This window comes from Lotus japonicus, chromosome 5 (genome assembly GCF_012489685.1).
Source record: "Lotus japonicus ecotype B-129 chromosome 5, LjGifu_v1.2".
Classification (NCBI taxonomy): domain Eukaryota; kingdom Viridiplantae; phylum Streptophyta; class Magnoliopsida; order Fabales; family Fabaceae; genus Lotus; species Lotus japonicus.
In genome coordinates, this window is record NC_080045.1 from 45,745,616 (window position 1) to 45,762,630 (window position 17,015).

The window sequence follows — 17,015 nt, forward strand, 5'->3', positions numbered from 1 at the left end:
TATTTGAGATCACACTAATCATATCTGTTGATCTCATACAAACTCTCTTTCAGCAAACTACTATATACGCACAACTCATAAATCAAACCATAAAATAAATACTTAAAAAACTGAACTATTTTTGAGTTATATCAAGACGACCTTGTTGGTATAATAAAGAAAAATAATTTTGTACCAAAAAAATAAAAAATAAATATAATTTAGATTTTAAGATAAAAGCATCAGCCAGAATATAAAGAGTGAAATATGAAGATCGATACCTCCAAAACAATAAAAAATTATTTGAAATTTAAATTATATATCATTAGAAAATTGTTATTTAAACCTATAGAAAATTAGAAGAATTTACCCTTTGTCACGTCTCCGAGTCATTCTCTACTTTCTTATTCTTCCTTGTTCCTTCCAAGTGTTACTAAATCCTATTTAGTATTTAGCAACAAATTTCCAAGGAAGAAGAAGAAAGAGGAAGAGGAACTGAGAAAGAAAGAAAACTGAATAGAAAATTCAAAATTCCCATATTTTTCACTGCAATTTCCTCTTCCTCTTCTTCCACGCAACCAAAACAATAGTACAAAACAAACACACACACACCCTTCTTTTCCTTCTTTGTCTTCTCCGTTCATTCAATCCTTGTCTCTTCCTTCTTAAATTCTTCAACTTTCACTCCTTTTCCTTCGAATTCTCTTTCTGGGTATCCGAAATTTCCCTCCTTTCATGTTTTCTCCTCACTGGAAGGTAACTTTATTGCTTTCAATCCATGTTTTGTTTTTCCACAAAAAAGTGAAAAACCCATCTTTCGTTTGCTTAAATTGTTGCAGTTTTTGTGTTTTTTTTGTTATAAAATAATGGGTTTGTTTGTTTAACTCAAAGTCACACTAGTTTTTTTTTGTTCTCTTCAAATTCTGCTCACAAGTGTCAATAAATATGTAATCATGGCATGATGGTAGTTTTTGTTTCCAGCAATACATTGTCTTGTAATGCAATTGTCCTCTGATGCTTTGCTGGATTTTATTCAGCTCAATTTAGTAACACTATGCCACAGCCACTTCCCATTCTGGATTTTTGTTTTCTTATTATATGCAAACAAAAAGTTGAACAATCTGAATCTGCTTGTGCTTGCTTACACTTGGCTTGTGAAATTGAAATTAGAAACCTTTATCTGCCTCATGAAGTTTGGTGTGGATATGGTCTTTTTGGTTTAGGCCATATTTGTATCATCATTGGCAGGTTGTGCAATCATGTCATGTTCCTTTGCAGTGAGAGTCAAGTGTGCCCCATCATATATATGTTAGCTTAGCATGATGTTTCTATATATATTCCGGTCTAATGATATAAGACTTTGCTGAGCTGATCATATTTTGAATAGTGATTTATTTTTTTTAGCTTTTAATGCTTCGAGTTGAGTTTGTACATTGGAAAAACTATATTTATAGCAGCATAAAGCTATAAATTTTGTGCTCCTTGTTCAAATAGTTCATAAGGCTAAACTGCTAAATTATGAAATACTATCACTTCATATTTATTTCAGTGCTGTCTTTGGAGGTTACTAATTTTGATTCCGTCGTTTCTGTAGAACCTACTCATAATCATTTAGGTCTCTGGGGCATGGACTGGCTGTTTATGCCAACTGTCAGTGTCTGTGAACAATGTTTATCAGGCCAAGAGATGCTAGTGCTTTTAGTATATTCAAATGGAAACGTCAAGGTGAATCTTCGTTGACAGCTGGTTTACTTCAGGATGTTCCTGGAGAGATTGAATTGCTTGATTGTAGAAGGATCCCGAGTCCAGGTAGTGAGAGCCCTTCAGGGCTTCTGAATGGTGAGAGCCTAAATGTGCACCCAATTGCTGATTTGGATCTCTTCTTTGAAAGGCTTTATAGCTACTACTGTGAGAAAGGGCTCTGGTGCATCATCATAAAATGGATTGTTGAACTTCTGAGTCTAGGGTTCACAATATGCTTTTCAGGATTTTTTTTACTTTATGTTGATTGGAATGGACTTCGTAATGCGAAGTGTGGAATGGAAGCAGTTGAATCTGGAAGGAAGCCATGTGATCTTGCTAAAGAAGCTCTCCATGAACACCCTTTAACCCCATTAACAGTTAGCAAAGCTATTATTATTGGATACTTGGGAATATTGTCTGTTTATTGGATATTTTGCTTCTTGAGATTCTTTGCTCAACTAAAGGATACGCTAGAAATCCGACAATTTTACTACAATAAGTAAGTTTGAATGATAAACAATTAAAATTATTGTATTGAAGGATTGATAAATTTTTTAGTGAAGCGGTTTGCCATAACTTACCTTAATCTTCTTGCAGTATCCATGTTACCGACAATGAAATTCAAACCATGCCCTGGGCTACAATTCTTGAAAAGGTTGTTCGTGTGCAAAGCTCACAACAACTCTGTGTGGTAAAGGATCTTACTATTCATGACATGGTGATGAGGTTGATGCGGAAGGAGAACTACTTGATTGGAATGCTCAACAAGGGCGTGCTTGCTTTTCCCATTTCTCAGTGGGTCCCAGGTGCTGGTCCTACAGTGAAATCTGGTACTGATGGAACTCAATATCGTCTAATACTTACAAAGACTCTTGTGTGGACCTTAAATTGGTGCATCCTGCAAAGCATGTTTGATCGGTATGTTAATTATTGTACAAATACCATTTCATGTACAACTAATATAGTCAGTATCATTTGCTCCTGTCACTTGTAATTTGTAAATATATGGCCTTTCAAGTTTCATCATCTTAGGTGTAGTTATCAATTTCATTTTTGTAAACTAGTTTGAGAAAATGATGTTAGTTGGGAGGAAGCAATGATCATTTAGGTGCAGTGTGGTGCCTCATATATATCAAACCACCTGTTTGTTTATGCTTAAAACTGTTCTGAGAATTATATTACATGTTAATCTGAATGTTTTTCCGTTTGTACTTGAAAATTACTTGGTAGCCTGTTGACTTAAACAACTTTCTGAAAAGTTTAACTCCTATTTGTTGTACTGCTGTAAATTGTCATACACTCGTGTAAGACAAGATTTCAGTAGCCTAAAGAGCAATTCGTTTAGTGTTTAGCAGATGGTTATGGTTTCATGAATGACATAGTATAATGTCATCTTTCACATTCTTAAATTTCAATTAAATATGTTCAATTTCAAAAGTTAAAGTTTGCATTTATTTTTCTGTTTTGTCAGGTAATACTCATAATAAGCATAAAACCACAGGTTTCACACTTAGATTTGTATAACAGTTGTAGAAACAAAGATGGAGATTGGGTTCTGTTTTTGAAGTTTTAGTTATAATAGTACCTAATGTTTTGTAGATGTGGCTCAAAAAGCCTTTTTTATGGTGTTAGAGCATTATCAACAACAAAAGCCTGTTTTTTATTACACTACGCCATTGGGCTTGATCAAAAACTAGATTTTGATAGTGAATTAGAGCAATGCTAGACATTTTCTAATAGAAAAATACTAGCAAAATGTAGTTAAGGAACAAATTTAAGATTCAAAAGTGAAAGTATTAAATGAAAAATATAGTTTTTTAAGTTTCAAATTATTAAAAGCTGAACTCTTCATATTTTTCATCCTTGGTAAGTGCTCTTAGAGAACTTGTTAGTAGAATCATTTCTTAAAGGAGGAAGAGGGAGAGGGAGGTTATAGGTTCCCTTTTTCTAAAACTCGTAACGGTTATTTTTGTGAACTGTGAAGTAGTACTAAGAAAGAGTTTTAGTTGTTACTAGATTTTATGCTTGCTTGTTGTGTTTTATCGGTAAGCGGGAGGAGGGATGCAGAGACCTCCCGGATGTCCTTAATATAAAGTTTGCCGTGACTGGAAGGAAGTATCAATGAAATTGGCTGTAGATTGGACTTTATTCAACTCTTGTTGATATAATTAAGCTGAACAGATAAATGATATACTTTCTGGTGTTTCTTGTGGCCTGGCTAATTTTATGGTGGATCGTAGAACCATAGAAAGAGTCCCTTGGAAATATTTTATATATTAAATGAAAAGATAAGGCTTTTGGTAGCCATTTATTAGCCAAGGGTGTTAGGATGTCAGAAAGTGTGTTAAGCAGGAGAATATTGAACATTTAATTTGTTCTAATTTTTATATCTTGTATTTATATATTATGTGAATGAATGTAGACTGCCTGATACAATGACTTGGTTTACAAATTTCTATGATAATGTTTTTCATGCTATTTCATTTTGAATAATGGTTTTCTCATTTGAACTTGCTTTCTCTGCAGAAACTTTTGTATCAGAAGGGATTTTGTGTCAAATCCAAGGACATTGAAGAAAAGGCTTATGGTAGTTGGGCTTGCAATGCTTTTACTTTCTCCATTTCTGGTCATATTCATGCTGGTATATCTATTTCTGAGGCATGCTGAACAATTTTACAATCACCCAAGCACAGCATCATCTCGAAGATGGTCGAATTTGTCACGATGGATCTTTAGAGAATTCAATGAGGTATCATTATTCCCCCCTTGGTCCTTTTTTTGCAGCTCATTTACTGCTTGAATGGGTTTCATGTTAGTAGATCTAAATCATTTTGCTAGAAAAAATTAAATTTATAAATTATTATTGCTGAATATGTTAGCTTTTTGTCTTTGTGCCAGCATCTTGCCTCTCTATGGTGTTAGAGACAGATTGAAAAGGGCTGGTGCAATTTTTTCCTGCCAAAGTACACCTTAGCTAGATTAACGCCTAATTCAGCATAAAAAACTTTGTTGGATTGTTAAGAAATATCACTCAGAATAATATTAGTTATTGACCTTGTCCTTGCATATATTTTGACTCTGGTCTTTACTTTAAGAAACATCAATAGGTCTTTAAATTCATAAATTAATGGATAACTATACAAGACATGCTGGAAATTATGTGTTAAATATGCTCTCTTGTACTTTCATAATAGGTATTAATTGTTTCAAAAATGTATTATCTATTAACTACTAATCAATAGTTGAAAGTAGACCTACTTATCAGACTTGAACATAATGTCACTTGTATTTCTTTACTTTTCTGCTAAGCTTACCAATAACTTGTGTCATAGGTGGACCATCTCTTCAGGCATCGGATCAACAGCAGTGTATTACATGCTTCTGATTATCTCAAGCAATTCCCTTCACCTATCATATCTATCATTGCAAAATTCATCTCATTTGTATCAGGTGGCTTTGCTGCAGTACTGATCATCATTGCTTTTCTAGAAGAGTCTCTGCTAGAGGGTCATGTAATGGTTTTTCTATGCTTTTGCTTAAGATAAGTTATACAAACATGTCATGACTGTCATCGCTAATAGTTTTTCTTTCTTTTTTTAATACAAAAACCAATGCAGATATTTGGTCGAAACTTGTTGTGGTATGCTGCTGTTTTTGGAACTATAACTGCTATTAGTCGTGCTGCAATTGTAAACGAACTTCTAGTCATAGACCCCAAAGGGGCAATGTCTATGGTAGTTCAGCATACACATTATATGCCAAAGAGATGGCGTGGCAAAGAAAGTACTGAAATGGTCCGAATGGAGTTTGCAACCTTATTCCAGGTACTCTCTCAGGTGTTGGTTTAATATGTTTGTTTATATTAAACAAGACCCAATGTTATGTTCTTTATTGTTTTCACGATGGAAAATGTTTGAATACTACTTCTTATGCTTCAGTGTTTTTTCGGTGATGCAGTATACTGGGATGATGTTACTTGAGGAGATGGCCTCAATTTTCCTTACTCCATATTTACTTCTGCTGGTTGTCCCAAAGGTCATTGCTGTATGTTGAAAATAACTTATTATATGCCATATAGTATAATGTATTAAGTATGTGTTCTTTTCATCTTGTAGCGGGTTGATGATATCTTGCAGTTCATTGCTGATTTTACTGTGGACGTTGAAGGTGTTGGTCATGTATGCAGGTAAACATGGAATTTCATAATTTTTCTTATTTTTCAGGGCAGGCTGAATCCATTTGTATGTTGTAATTCTTTGATCTGATTATATATGAAATTTTCGTTGTTCCTATTTTAATTTGTAAATGGCAGGCAAACCAAATTAATTATGTTTCATTGTATGGTGTTATTGCAGTTTTAGTGTCTTTGATTTTCAAAAGCATGGAAACAGTAGTTATGGTTCCACATACAATGTACATCGCGACAAGAGGAGTTCACAGGGAAAGTTGGAGAAATCACTTTTAAGGTATGTGCAATTACAGCACGGCTTGTCATAATCAAAAGACTGATTTGATCTAATATAGTTCTATTACTATTCATTCTCGTTGGGGTTGTTTACAACCTCTTGGGTCTTAAACATTAACATGTTTGAATAAGAAAGTTAAATGATGATAATATTAAGAAGGAAAAGGAGAACAGAGAATGTAAGGAGGTTCTGTGGCATGTCTACAAAGGTCAAATGATGTTGATGCCCCCATGGTGGATGTTTGTGGATCTAAATGAAGCTCCAAAGACAATTAATCTCTTGAAAGAGGTTTGCTATATAGCTGAATACTAGTTGAACAGGAAACAGAACAATTGGCAACCGTTGTCTTATGTTTTAAAATAAATGAAAGTTAAATCAAAACTGAATCAAAGACATCACGCGACTTTGTTCTTTTGTAAATTTTATTCTCAAGATTGCTCGTTCTGTTTAGCTTTTTCCCTCTTGAAAGTCCTTGCTCTTTTCCTCTTAAAAGTCCCTGACTTATCGAAAATACGGGATGTGAAGTGAAGTAGTGAAGTGTTGCCTTCATGAATATTTGTTTGTTTAACTTCTGTTGTCATTGCAGCTTTCAGAGTAGTTACCCTTCTTGGGAGCCAAATGCTCAGGGGAAGCAGTTTTTGCTAAATCTGAGAACATTCAGAGACCAGAAGTTATCTGGACAGGTAAACAGTCATGGACATTCCCCCTTCAGAATGTGGAGAGGCAGTCCCAACATGGGAAGCAATGGAGATAGAAGCAGGTTTGCATTACCTGGCAATCACTTGGGTTCATTGTGGTTCATTGAAGGCAACAATCAAAACAATCACCCATATCTTCTTGATTGGTACTATACGGATGTAACTTCAAGAGATGCGCCAACAGATCATCAAATCAACGAATCTGAACATCACTCCAGAGATTGGATGCCCTCCAACTTGGCACATGATGAACCAGTGTATGACGAATACATGAATGAATATTGTGACGATCGGGCCGCTTCCCATGTTGGGGCTTCCACTTCAGCTCCCATCTTCAAGGAAAGCCTAATTCAGGATCGAAATTCCGATGATCTGCGCCACCCTACCAGGAGTCATTGGTGGGCTAGAAGTCATTCACAGGGTGGACGCGGTCAGACAAGCTTTTTTGAGCCTCCAAATTTCAATGATCAAAGAGCAGACAATCACTATGATAAATTTTCTGATATAGGGTCAGAGGATCAAGAACAGGAACAACACTTGTACTGGAGAGATCATCACAAGTTATCTAGTACAGTGCACACAGATGATTTAGAGGCCGGTGAATTCAATCTTCATTTCGATGATATTTATAATAGACATCCAGAAAATCTCACTGAAAATTCAAACACTGCAAGCTTTTGAGTGATGGCATTGTCCTTCATTTTTTGTTTGGGTGATTCTTGCTTCTAAGTATCTGGATTACAAGAGTTTCCTAGTCATGATTGTCCCTTCTGTATTACTTGTGTGGAAAGGGGAAACTCCATTCTTTTCTGTACATATGTTCATTGGCATTAGGTTAGATTGTTAGTGGCCTCAGTTATGATGTTGAAAGACCTAGGATTGGGCTAAAGGGGTTTTGGGCCCTTCCAGGTTTAAGTACCACGAATTCATTCTGTTCAGGGATCCATAATGTCTCCATTGTGTAGATTGGAAGTGATGAAATCATTTCTTTTGCAAGGTAACTTTTGCCAACCTAGTTCAACAATCTAATTTTCATGATGTGTGCTTTTGTACTGTTTTCAATAGCAAGAAAAAAATGGACTTCTTGACTCTTCCCTTAACAAATAGAAACCCAAATAAGAGCATCTCCAATGCATAGTTGCTAGTTGGGTTGTTTAAAAACTATTTCGGTGGGTCCAGACTGACACATAGGATTTAAGCAACCCAAGCAGAATTCGCCCCAACCACGGTTGCTTAGTTTACTTTTAGTTGGATCCCATTATACCTCTTATATTTATATTATTTCAAGGTAATGACACTATACAAGTACATGAATGAAAGAGAAAATATGATTTTTTAGTCAAAAAGTAAGGAGAGAGAAAATAAGCAACTGTTGCTTAAATAAGCAACCGTTGCTTAAATTTAAACAACCCAACTGCCACGTCATGTTGCTCCAGTGGTGCTTCAAAATAAGCAATGTTACTTAAGTTGCCAACTGGATTTAAGCAACCCCCATTGGAGATGCTCTAAGATCTCAAGTCAGAAGCTATTTTAATGCTAGAGATATTCACAAACACTTCCTAATCATAGCCATAGGAATGGGAATAAAGCAGCAAGCGAATAACTTTGTGAAATTGACTTTGTTGAAGAAGATTCACTCCTGAGAGCACATGAGGGAGAGAAAAGCTTTCAAATTTGGATCTATGCCAAATGATAGAGAAAGTGGGGAGTTCACATACTACATGATCATCTTTACTATGGACAGGAAGCCAAGATCAATTAGAGTCAATTGAAGAAAGTTCTTCAAAACATCATTAAAATAAGTTTCTCTTAGTTGTAATATTTTTTTGAAGCTTTTTGAAAAATATTTTATCACATACCTTTAAAAAATATTTTTGCACAATACTTTTAAAGGAAAAAGTAAGAATTCATCAAATAACTTCTTCTGATGCAATTTTTATACTCTTAAAACTTTTAAATGTATCCTAATTTTTGTCTAATTTCTTCTTCATGATCATCGATTCAACCTCTTATCAAATGATATATCTTAGTTCTATTTTATCTTGTCAACCAGTTCTTTTTGATACAAGAATAAAAAATAAAAACAAAAAATTATAGCCTCAGGAACGTTGTATCCTAAGAATCTTCCAACAATAAAAGGGGAAAGACCCTCGGGAGGAATGTCCAAACCCATCAATGAAGACGAAGAAGAGGCACTAAGCTTAGCTATAAAATATGCAGCAACATTACCCTCACGAAGCAAATGATGGAAAAACAGGACTCAATCACGTTGAAGAGACTTCTTAAATGGTGAAGCCCAAGATGAATCAGTGAGTGAAAAGTTCAATTTTCCCAAAATTGTGTTGGCAACAAATATCCAACCCATGAAGAAATACTAAAAACTCAACATGCAGAGTATCAGTTACACCAATGTGAGTATGTGATCAGCACCGCTAACAACCCAAACACCATCCTCTGATCACACTACACCACTTAAACATGGCAACCTTAGATTTTCCAAAGAACTACCATTAGTATTAAGCGTGACAGAATCTGGATAAGGTTACCAGCGAACCCAACTCTCCACTTGAACTAACACGGAAGAAGGAAACACCTTCACAATCACAATCCACAACACCTGCACATTATGAACAATGCGATGCGGAACCAAAAGCTGACTAGAAAAATAAAACCGCCATCATGCTTTCAAACAAGTTTAGTAATGAGCATTGTGCTTGTGGTTCTATTGTTCCAATAGATAGAAGAAGCTATGCTTAACTTTTGAGGAGATTTCCAAGTAAAGTTACTTTAAAAAGAAATAGCCGAAGACTTCTTGACTCTTATATAGTTTGGATGTCAAAAATACTAACAACACACTCTATTATGTGTCGAAAATTTATAATGAAAAATTATTTAGAGTCTTTTACCCATAGTTAGTGTTAAATTGCTCTCGCAATTTCGACCGATGCTTAGTGAATGTCAATGATATCCCAACAGTGCAACTCATATGAACCGAACTCTCAACCTATGAGTTCAAACAACTATTTTTTACCACTGCTACCGACATTGGTGGGAAGATGAATCATATGAACTAGGAATTTATTTTGTTGTGAAAATTATAATACCCTAAAATCAAATGAAATGAAACGACAACGTTCTCAAGCTTCACCACTTTATTTTCTTCTCCCCCATCTCTTTCAAATGGAGGGTTTTGCAGAGGTTTAACCCTGTAAACTTTCATTCGTCAACATGAGAAAACTCAGAAATTCGATCGCGTTGTTCTCTCTCCTCACTCGCCAGAGCTCAAGCTCTCTCTCTCCTCTCCGTTCCAAACTGCACTGTTCCGATGCACCCTTCAACCCACTCACCAGACCCACCAACTTTGCATTCACCCAGTTCCGAACCATTGATACCCTCGTTGAGAAACCCACTCAAATCCCCACCAGGCAGCGCAAAATCATGGAAAGATCGCAGCTCGAGGAAGCTTTCGAGGCGGCGGAAACCACCGAGCAAATGCTCAAAGCGTTCAGGGACATGGAGGGTGTTTGCAATGAGAGAGAAATTGGGTTGGCTGCTTTGAAGATTGGACTCAAGCTTGATCGCGAAGGCGAGGATCCCGAAAAGGCTCTTTCATTTGCTAATAAAGCTTTGAAAGCATTGGATAAAGATAACAACAACAACAATAATGCTTCTATGCCTGTTGCTATGACTTTGCAGTTGATGGGGTCTGTTAATTTTAGCTTGAAAAGGTTTAGTGATAGTTTAGGCTACCTTAACAAGGCGAATAGGGTGTTGGGTAGGTTGCAGGATGAGGGTTTTAGTGCTGGTGATGTTAGTCCTGTGCTTCATGCTGTGCAGCTTGAGTTGGCGAATGTTAAGACGGCGATGGGGCGGAGGGAAGAGGCACTTGAGAATCTTAGGAAGTGTTTGGAGATTAAAGAGATGACTTTTGAGGAAGAAAGTGGGGAATTGGGCAAGGGAAATCGCGACTTGGCTGAAGCGTATGTTGCGGTTTTGAACTTTAAGGAGGCGTTGCCTTATTGTTTGAAGGCGTTGGATATTCATATTAAGCTTTTGGGGCAGAACTCTGTGGAGGTTGCACATGATAGGAAGCTTCTTGGGATTGTGTATAGTGGGTTGGAGGAACATGAGAATGCACTCGAGCAGAATGTTTTGGCGCAGAGGATTTTGAAGAATTGGAATCTTAACTCTGAGTTGTTGCGCGCTGAAATTGATTCAGCGAATATGATGATTGCTCTTGGAAGATATGATGAGGCTGTTGGTACTTTGAAGAATGTTGCACAAAACACGGATAAGGACAGTGAGACTCGAGCACTTGTGCTCATTTCAATGGCAAAAGCATTGTGTTATCAGGAAAAGTTTGACGAATGCAAAAAGTGTTTAGAGATTTCTCTTAGAATTCTTGACAAAGGAGAACAGAGGACAGTGGAAGTTGCAGAGGCATACTTAGAGATATCAATGCAGTATGAAACCATGAATGAGTTTGAAACTGCAATTTCATTGCTGAAGAGGACACTTTCTTTGCTTGAGAAGCTCCCACAAGAGCAGCACTCAGAGGGAAGTGTCTGTGCAAGAATAGGGTGGTTACTTTTGCTGACAGGCAAGGTGCAGCAGGCAATTCCTTACTTGGAAAGTGCTGCTGAAAGAATGAAAGAAAGCTTTGGTCCCAAGCATTTTGGAGTAGGTTATATTTACAACAATTTGGGGGCTGCATATTTAGAGCTGGATAGACCCCAGTCAGCGGCGCAGATGTTTGCAGTAGCAAAGGATATCATGGATGTGTCCCTTGGTCCACATCATGCAGATACAATTGAAGCTTGTCAAAACCTTTCAAAGGCTTATGGTGAGATGGGAAGGTATGTGTGTTTTTATTGGTTTGACTTCATATCTTGATATTGTTACTCTTGATTTGATTCTGTGAAATATTTGTTTGAGTACTTTTACTATCTTTTAAGAATGATACTTCATTTTGTGAGCCGTAGGGGTTTAGGTATGCAACGGAACGTGTCCTTTTTAAAAAATGTTCAAAAATGTATGGAGTCTGGTACAAATTGATATGTATTGGGTGCCAGTTAAACCATTTTTTTCCAACAATACCACAGCTTTGCAGTTAGGATGAGGTCTCCCCACCCCCTACTTTCACTCTAGCTTTTATGTCTAGTATGCAATTTGACCCATTTAATAAGTTTCGTTTTTCCCCTTCTTTAATATTATGAATTTTGTTCCCTTAAGAGTAAGTTTTTTTCCTTATACTATAAATGTTTTGACAATTTTTTCCCAAAATTTCATATTATATTTCTTGCTACTAATTTTATGTATTCTTATCTTCCGTGCAATTTTGCCTTGTTTGATGATATGAACTTTAATTTCCTATCTGTACATATTAATTTTTGAAAATTTATATTAACATGTACTTTAAATTTTATCGAATTATGATTTCCCTTATCTAAATCGGTACTACCTGAATCTATGCAACATAGAGTACTATAACACATGCTGTATGTCAGCATCCTCTGTAACTCCAGTGGAAACTCAACTTTTGAATTTGCATATGATAAACTCCTGAAATTTAGTAAAGGGAAGCAGAATGCAAACGCAGAATCACAGTCGTTGATGGTATTATTCAAATCTAGATTCCAGAAAACCAGAGAATTAGAATACTACTTCCTTCTGGCTATTTAAGTCTAGGGCCCAAAATTGGACAACAGATTTCTGCTTGTGTGGTCTGAGTTTTAGAAACGCCCAATTTGTGCACTTCCTTTCGTCTTTGGTCGGCATACTGTATCATCCCCTCCTCCCCCCTAAAAAAATTCTCTATTGTTTGAGAGGGCCCATATCATACAACAAATTTCTGCTTGTGGTCTGAGTTTTAGGAACACCCCCCCACAGCAAAGTTTCGTCTTTTGTCAACACCCTAAACCCTCTTAACCATTACTTCTACCCAACCTTGTTATAAAGTTCATTAAAGTATGACTCCAAATTTGTGTAGGAATGTGTAATGGCTGCAGCAATCCATTGGCAGTAGTAGCAGGATATTTCGGCCTCTAGCATATATCACATGCCCTGACAAATACCTTCACCCTCTCTTTCACTCTTGGCCAAAATATATTCCCAGCAAAGCAAGCCTATGGTAAGTTCGAAGGTTGCCTGAATATCCTCCACCAGGAGAGGTTTTGAAATTCTTTAAGGAACATGGGAATCATCGGTGGCCAATCTGTCTGCCTAATGTAGCACTCCTCCCTTAATAGAGTACCCTGGTCTGGCTTTGAGATTCTTTTGCAAATCATGAATGATATTTTTTTAATTAGTGGATCATTAAGAATCTTAGTTTGTATGTCTCTGCCCTGCTGCCAAATTGGATAATAAGCAATGGTTTTTAACTCCCCCTCCTCATGTTCTCTTGATAAAGTATCTTCCACTGCCACCTTATTTATCACCCTTGCTTTATGTAGCACATCGATTTAGAACCCAAGAAGCTTGATTATCTACTCTTGTTGATTTTTTGTGGTTATAAGATTGTCATGCTTGTGAATCTACATAAGTCCAGGCTGCTAAATCCGTACCCTTGAGGGAAGGAAACTCTACCTTCTTTCAATCGAAACTCAGCTAACTTGTTATTGCCCGTTGTCGATGAAGGCCCATTACCACTGTCTGAACTCCCCTGGTCATTTGTTGATTGCTTCCCAGATAGCCTATCCATCTCTGCCAACTAGACTGTTTCACATCCTCCATTCCAGTTCCAAATTCTCTTTTTGAATCTCGAGCTTCCACAGCATCCATTTGGGTTGACAGCTCTGGTGGAGTGGTGGTATGGTACGAAGAACGTAAACATTGGCCCAAATAACTGCAGCAATTCTTCTCAACTCATTTCCTGGCAATGGCAGATGGTAGACACCAGAAAAGTAGAAAAGTGAAACCAAATGCAAAAACAGAATTACTAATGTTGATCGTATTAATGGAATCTACAAAACCAGGTAATTACAATTATCTTACAAGAGCCAAGCTCATTTGAGAGGCTGTTCTTAGTCACCAAAACCCGATAATTCTCCACACAACGCCCTCATTCCACCACAACCCTCTATTATGATAGCTAGCCTAACTAACTTGGCCAGCTCAGCAGATGCGTATCCCCCGCACACGACCAGCCCTCCCTTCTGAAATATACATTCCATTTGGGTGGCTTACTTAGACCAGTGCCCAACAATTTATCCTCCACTAAATCTCTTACATTATTCAGACATGGGTTCCTATCAGTAAAGCCGCTTTCCTCTCTCCCTCTCTCTCACTTATAATAGGAGTTCTCTTAGTAGTTGGATAGTGCACAGTTTTATTCTTCATATATTATACATAATTTGATTGATGAAATCCTTGAGCATGGGTCTTGAGTATAAGGAATTATGCCCTGAGCCCATATTTGCATATGGAAATGCTACAAATATAGATGCAACCAAAGTTGCTGAAGTTTCTTCCAAATTTCATGATTGAGTTTAATCCATTGAGCTCAATTGCTGATGTTATTTTACTTGCAGTTGACAGTACTTTTAAGTAAAGCTAATATATGCATGATCTTATCATGGGAATTTCTATTGGAATTTATCCTATATCTGCACTTATGTTTGCCACCATCTGCATGTGTTATTCCATATTTCTGCAAGTAATACCCATGTAGTTTCGCTTGAGTCAATGTAGTAATTAAGAAAGCAAGGATTGTTATTCTTAACTCTTAAGCTATAATATCAGCATTCAATTGTGTATATATACATATATATATATATATATATATATATATATATATATATATATATCCCTTTCTGCTACTGAATGACATTCTATAATTTCTCTTGGAATTGCAGCTATGTCCTTGCAGCTGAGTTTCAACAGCAAGTTATTGATGCTTGGGCAAGCCATGGAGCAAGTGCAGAAGATGAACTTGGAGAAGCCCGCCGACTTCTTGAAGAGTTAAAGAAAAAAGCCCGCGATGCCTCTGCAAATGTTCCTATGAAGGCTTTGCCCTTACCTTATACACCTGAAGCATCCAGGAGCTCCCAGCCTGACATACCATTACAGAAGCCCCGAGCAGTTTAGCAGTCTTCTTTCATATTGTCATTGCAGATTCTAATCAATATTTATAGCACTGGTAATTCGTTTGCTGGTTTTGATTTCCTCACAGATTTATCGAGTTAATTAATTCATATTTTTAGGGTTTCCACTATATTAATCATATTTTTTTCTTTTGTATTCTAAATCAGTACTTGGTTTTTGTCATTACATATGGGAAATATGGAACTTCTCATTGATTAATATAATACCTCCCTTATTTGTTTCTAACCTTGTTGCAAGCTAGTGGCATTGTTAGTTATTGTGCAATGGAAGAGATACTGTGTTGAGTATATCACTGACTTGTGTTGTTTATCTTCCTACTTTGTTAGAGATTCCCACATACCAATAGGTAGTCACAACTCACAAGTCAACTAAGTAGAATAGCTGTAGTTAGAAAAGTTAGTTGCTTTATTCGTAAGGTTTGAAGGAATGAAGGGGTATAGCAAAAATAGGAGGCTAAAGGAGAGGCGATTCAGATTTTTTACTTTGGAAAAGAGCTGTGACTCAGTTGTAAAAGGAGAAAACATTGGAGGAGAATTCATTCCCCTATCATCTGTATTCATTAAGATTGTTCTTTACCTTTTCTTCTATCAATTTCTCATTTTTCATTTCCGGAAAAACCGAAACTAGCTTGCACATGTTCTATTGTATGATGATTATTAACCTTTAGAGATGGCAAGTTCAAATTTGAAGTTTGTATGATGTCCTTGAACTTTGTTCTTTTATAGCTATATCAGTTTTTGGCTTTGTAAAGCCAATGCCCCTCTATATATTCGGTTGTGTACTTGAAATTTCACTTGCCTCTCCTTGCGTTTTCCCTGGGCTTGCCATGTATAAGTGGTTTAGGCTCTAGGGAATGAGGAGAATAATAGCATGTGTTGTTTCTTGATTTTGATTTCTATTTCTTCTAAGCTGCTGCTCAACAAGGTTTCATATAGTGGGGAGGATGTCCACAATATAACATGGATGGATGAGGTACGAATCTTTCGCCATTTCAGTAATGGACATGGACCGGTTTAAAGACAATTATTTATCAAGTCATACAAAGTCAAATATAAAAGCATCTACGACTTGGATATAAGTGGAGTCTTCTTCTTTCTACGATATATTTTTTTTTTGTGAGAGTTTTTTTTTTTCATCCATAAAATTCGAACCCGAAATGTTGCTTAGAAGAATTAAACATGTATTATTAGAACCAACCACCGTGTTGGTGAATAATTAGATTTTTCTTATTATAATATATGTAACAATATAATGTGAACTATTTTTTAATTCACAAAATAATGTTAACCGAGTAGTAACAAGTGATAAAGAATAATTTGTCTATTTTTATGAGTAAAATAAATATTTTTACCATTTAAAATTAGTCAATTTTTTAATTAAAATTAGTGAAGGGCTTGGTCTCAAGAGTGGATTTTTTTAGAACGATCTTAGTGCATCAATGAATTTATCAGTTAATCATTATCCACCATGCCCTGAACCAAGTTTGACAATGGGAATACCGAAGCACTCAGATGCTATATAACCTCATAACCTTTTTACTGCAAGATCATGTGTGTGGCCTTCAGGTATTCATGGATGGAGATTGGATCGCTGTTGAGCCTCTTCCTCATGCATTTGTGGTAAACATAGGCTACCAATTGCAGGTACATACACTTCTCTAATAAATTAAATCTATTGAATATTTTCATGTCAATGAACTAATTAATTGATGCAATCAAGAATTCATTAGTTGAGATAGTGCTAGCACTTAGATGCTAAGTTTACTTCATATAATTGATCTATTTTCAGAGAATATTTCTCTTCGAAGTATCTTTCTCTCACTTATTAAAAAGTGTGTTGATTTTTTCAGATGAAATGTGTATTACCCTTTCCCTTGTTCTAATACAATTTTGACTTAGCTTGCTAGCAAGGACTCACTCTGTTTCAAATTTCAATTACTTCCAAATAGCACTAATCAATAAGGAAATTGCGGTTGTGATTGCGGTTATGTGACGGAATCACAGACAAATGCGAATTGATACAACTG

The 17,015-nt window shown here is 36.2% G+C and overlaps 2 protein-coding genes across 2 annotated transcripts; both read left to right on the plus strand.

The window, feature by feature from the left end:
- Positions 1 to 425: 425 nt before the first annotated feature.
- On the plus strand, positions 426 to 7,901 carry LOC130720761 (autophagy-related protein 9-like). Its single transcript, XM_057571457.1, has 10 exons — positions 426 to 735; positions 1,574 to 2,221; positions 2,320 to 2,640; positions 4,249 to 4,471; positions 5,055 to 5,234; positions 5,340 to 5,546; positions 5,680 to 5,757; positions 5,838 to 5,908; positions 6,078 to 6,188; positions 6,775 to 7,901. Exons 2-10 carry the CDS (start codon positions 1,647 to 1,649, stop codon positions 7,565 to 7,567), a joined length of 2,559 nt encoding a protein of 852 aa, XP_057427440.1. The 5' UTR covers positions 426 to 735; positions 1,574 to 1,646; the 3' UTR covers positions 7,568 to 7,901.
- A 2,120-nt stretch (positions 7,902 to 10,021) lies between these two features.
- On the plus strand, positions 10,022 to 15,214 carry LOC130720762 (protein KINESIN LIGHT CHAIN-RELATED 1). Its single transcript, XM_057571458.1, has 2 exons — positions 10,022 to 11,742; positions 14,740 to 15,214. The coding sequence occupies exons 1-2, from the start codon at positions 10,115 to 10,117 to the stop codon at positions 14,969 to 14,971; spliced, it is 1,860 nt and encodes a 619-aa protein (XP_057427441.1). The 5' UTR covers positions 10,022 to 10,114; the 3' UTR covers positions 14,972 to 15,214.
- Positions 15,215 to 17,015: the final 1,801 nt, after the last annotated feature.

Excerpts from the sequence above, each read along its gene's own strand:
- LOC130720762 (XM_057571458.1), top strand. The coding sequence starts at position 10,115 with ATGAGAAAACTCAGAAATTCGATCGCGTTGTTCTCTCTCCTCACTCGC. Across the intron at positions 11,743-14,739 it reads GCTTATGGTGAGATGGGAAG|CTATGTCCTTGCAGCTGAGT; the intron begins GTATGTGTGTTT and ends TTGGAATTGCAG.
- LOC130720761 (XM_057571457.1), top strand. The coding sequence starts at position 1,647 with ATGTTTATCAGGCCAAGAGATGCTAGTGCTTTTAGTATATTCAAATGG. Across the intron at positions 5,235-5,339 it reads AGTCTCTGCTAGAGGGTCAT|ATATTTGGTCGAAACTTGTT; the intron begins GTAATGGTTTTT and ends AAACCAATGCAG. Across the intron at positions 5,758-5,837 it reads TTCTGCTGGTTGTCCCAAAG|CGGGTTGATGATATCTTGCA; the intron begins GTCATTGCTGTA and ends TTCATCTTGTAG.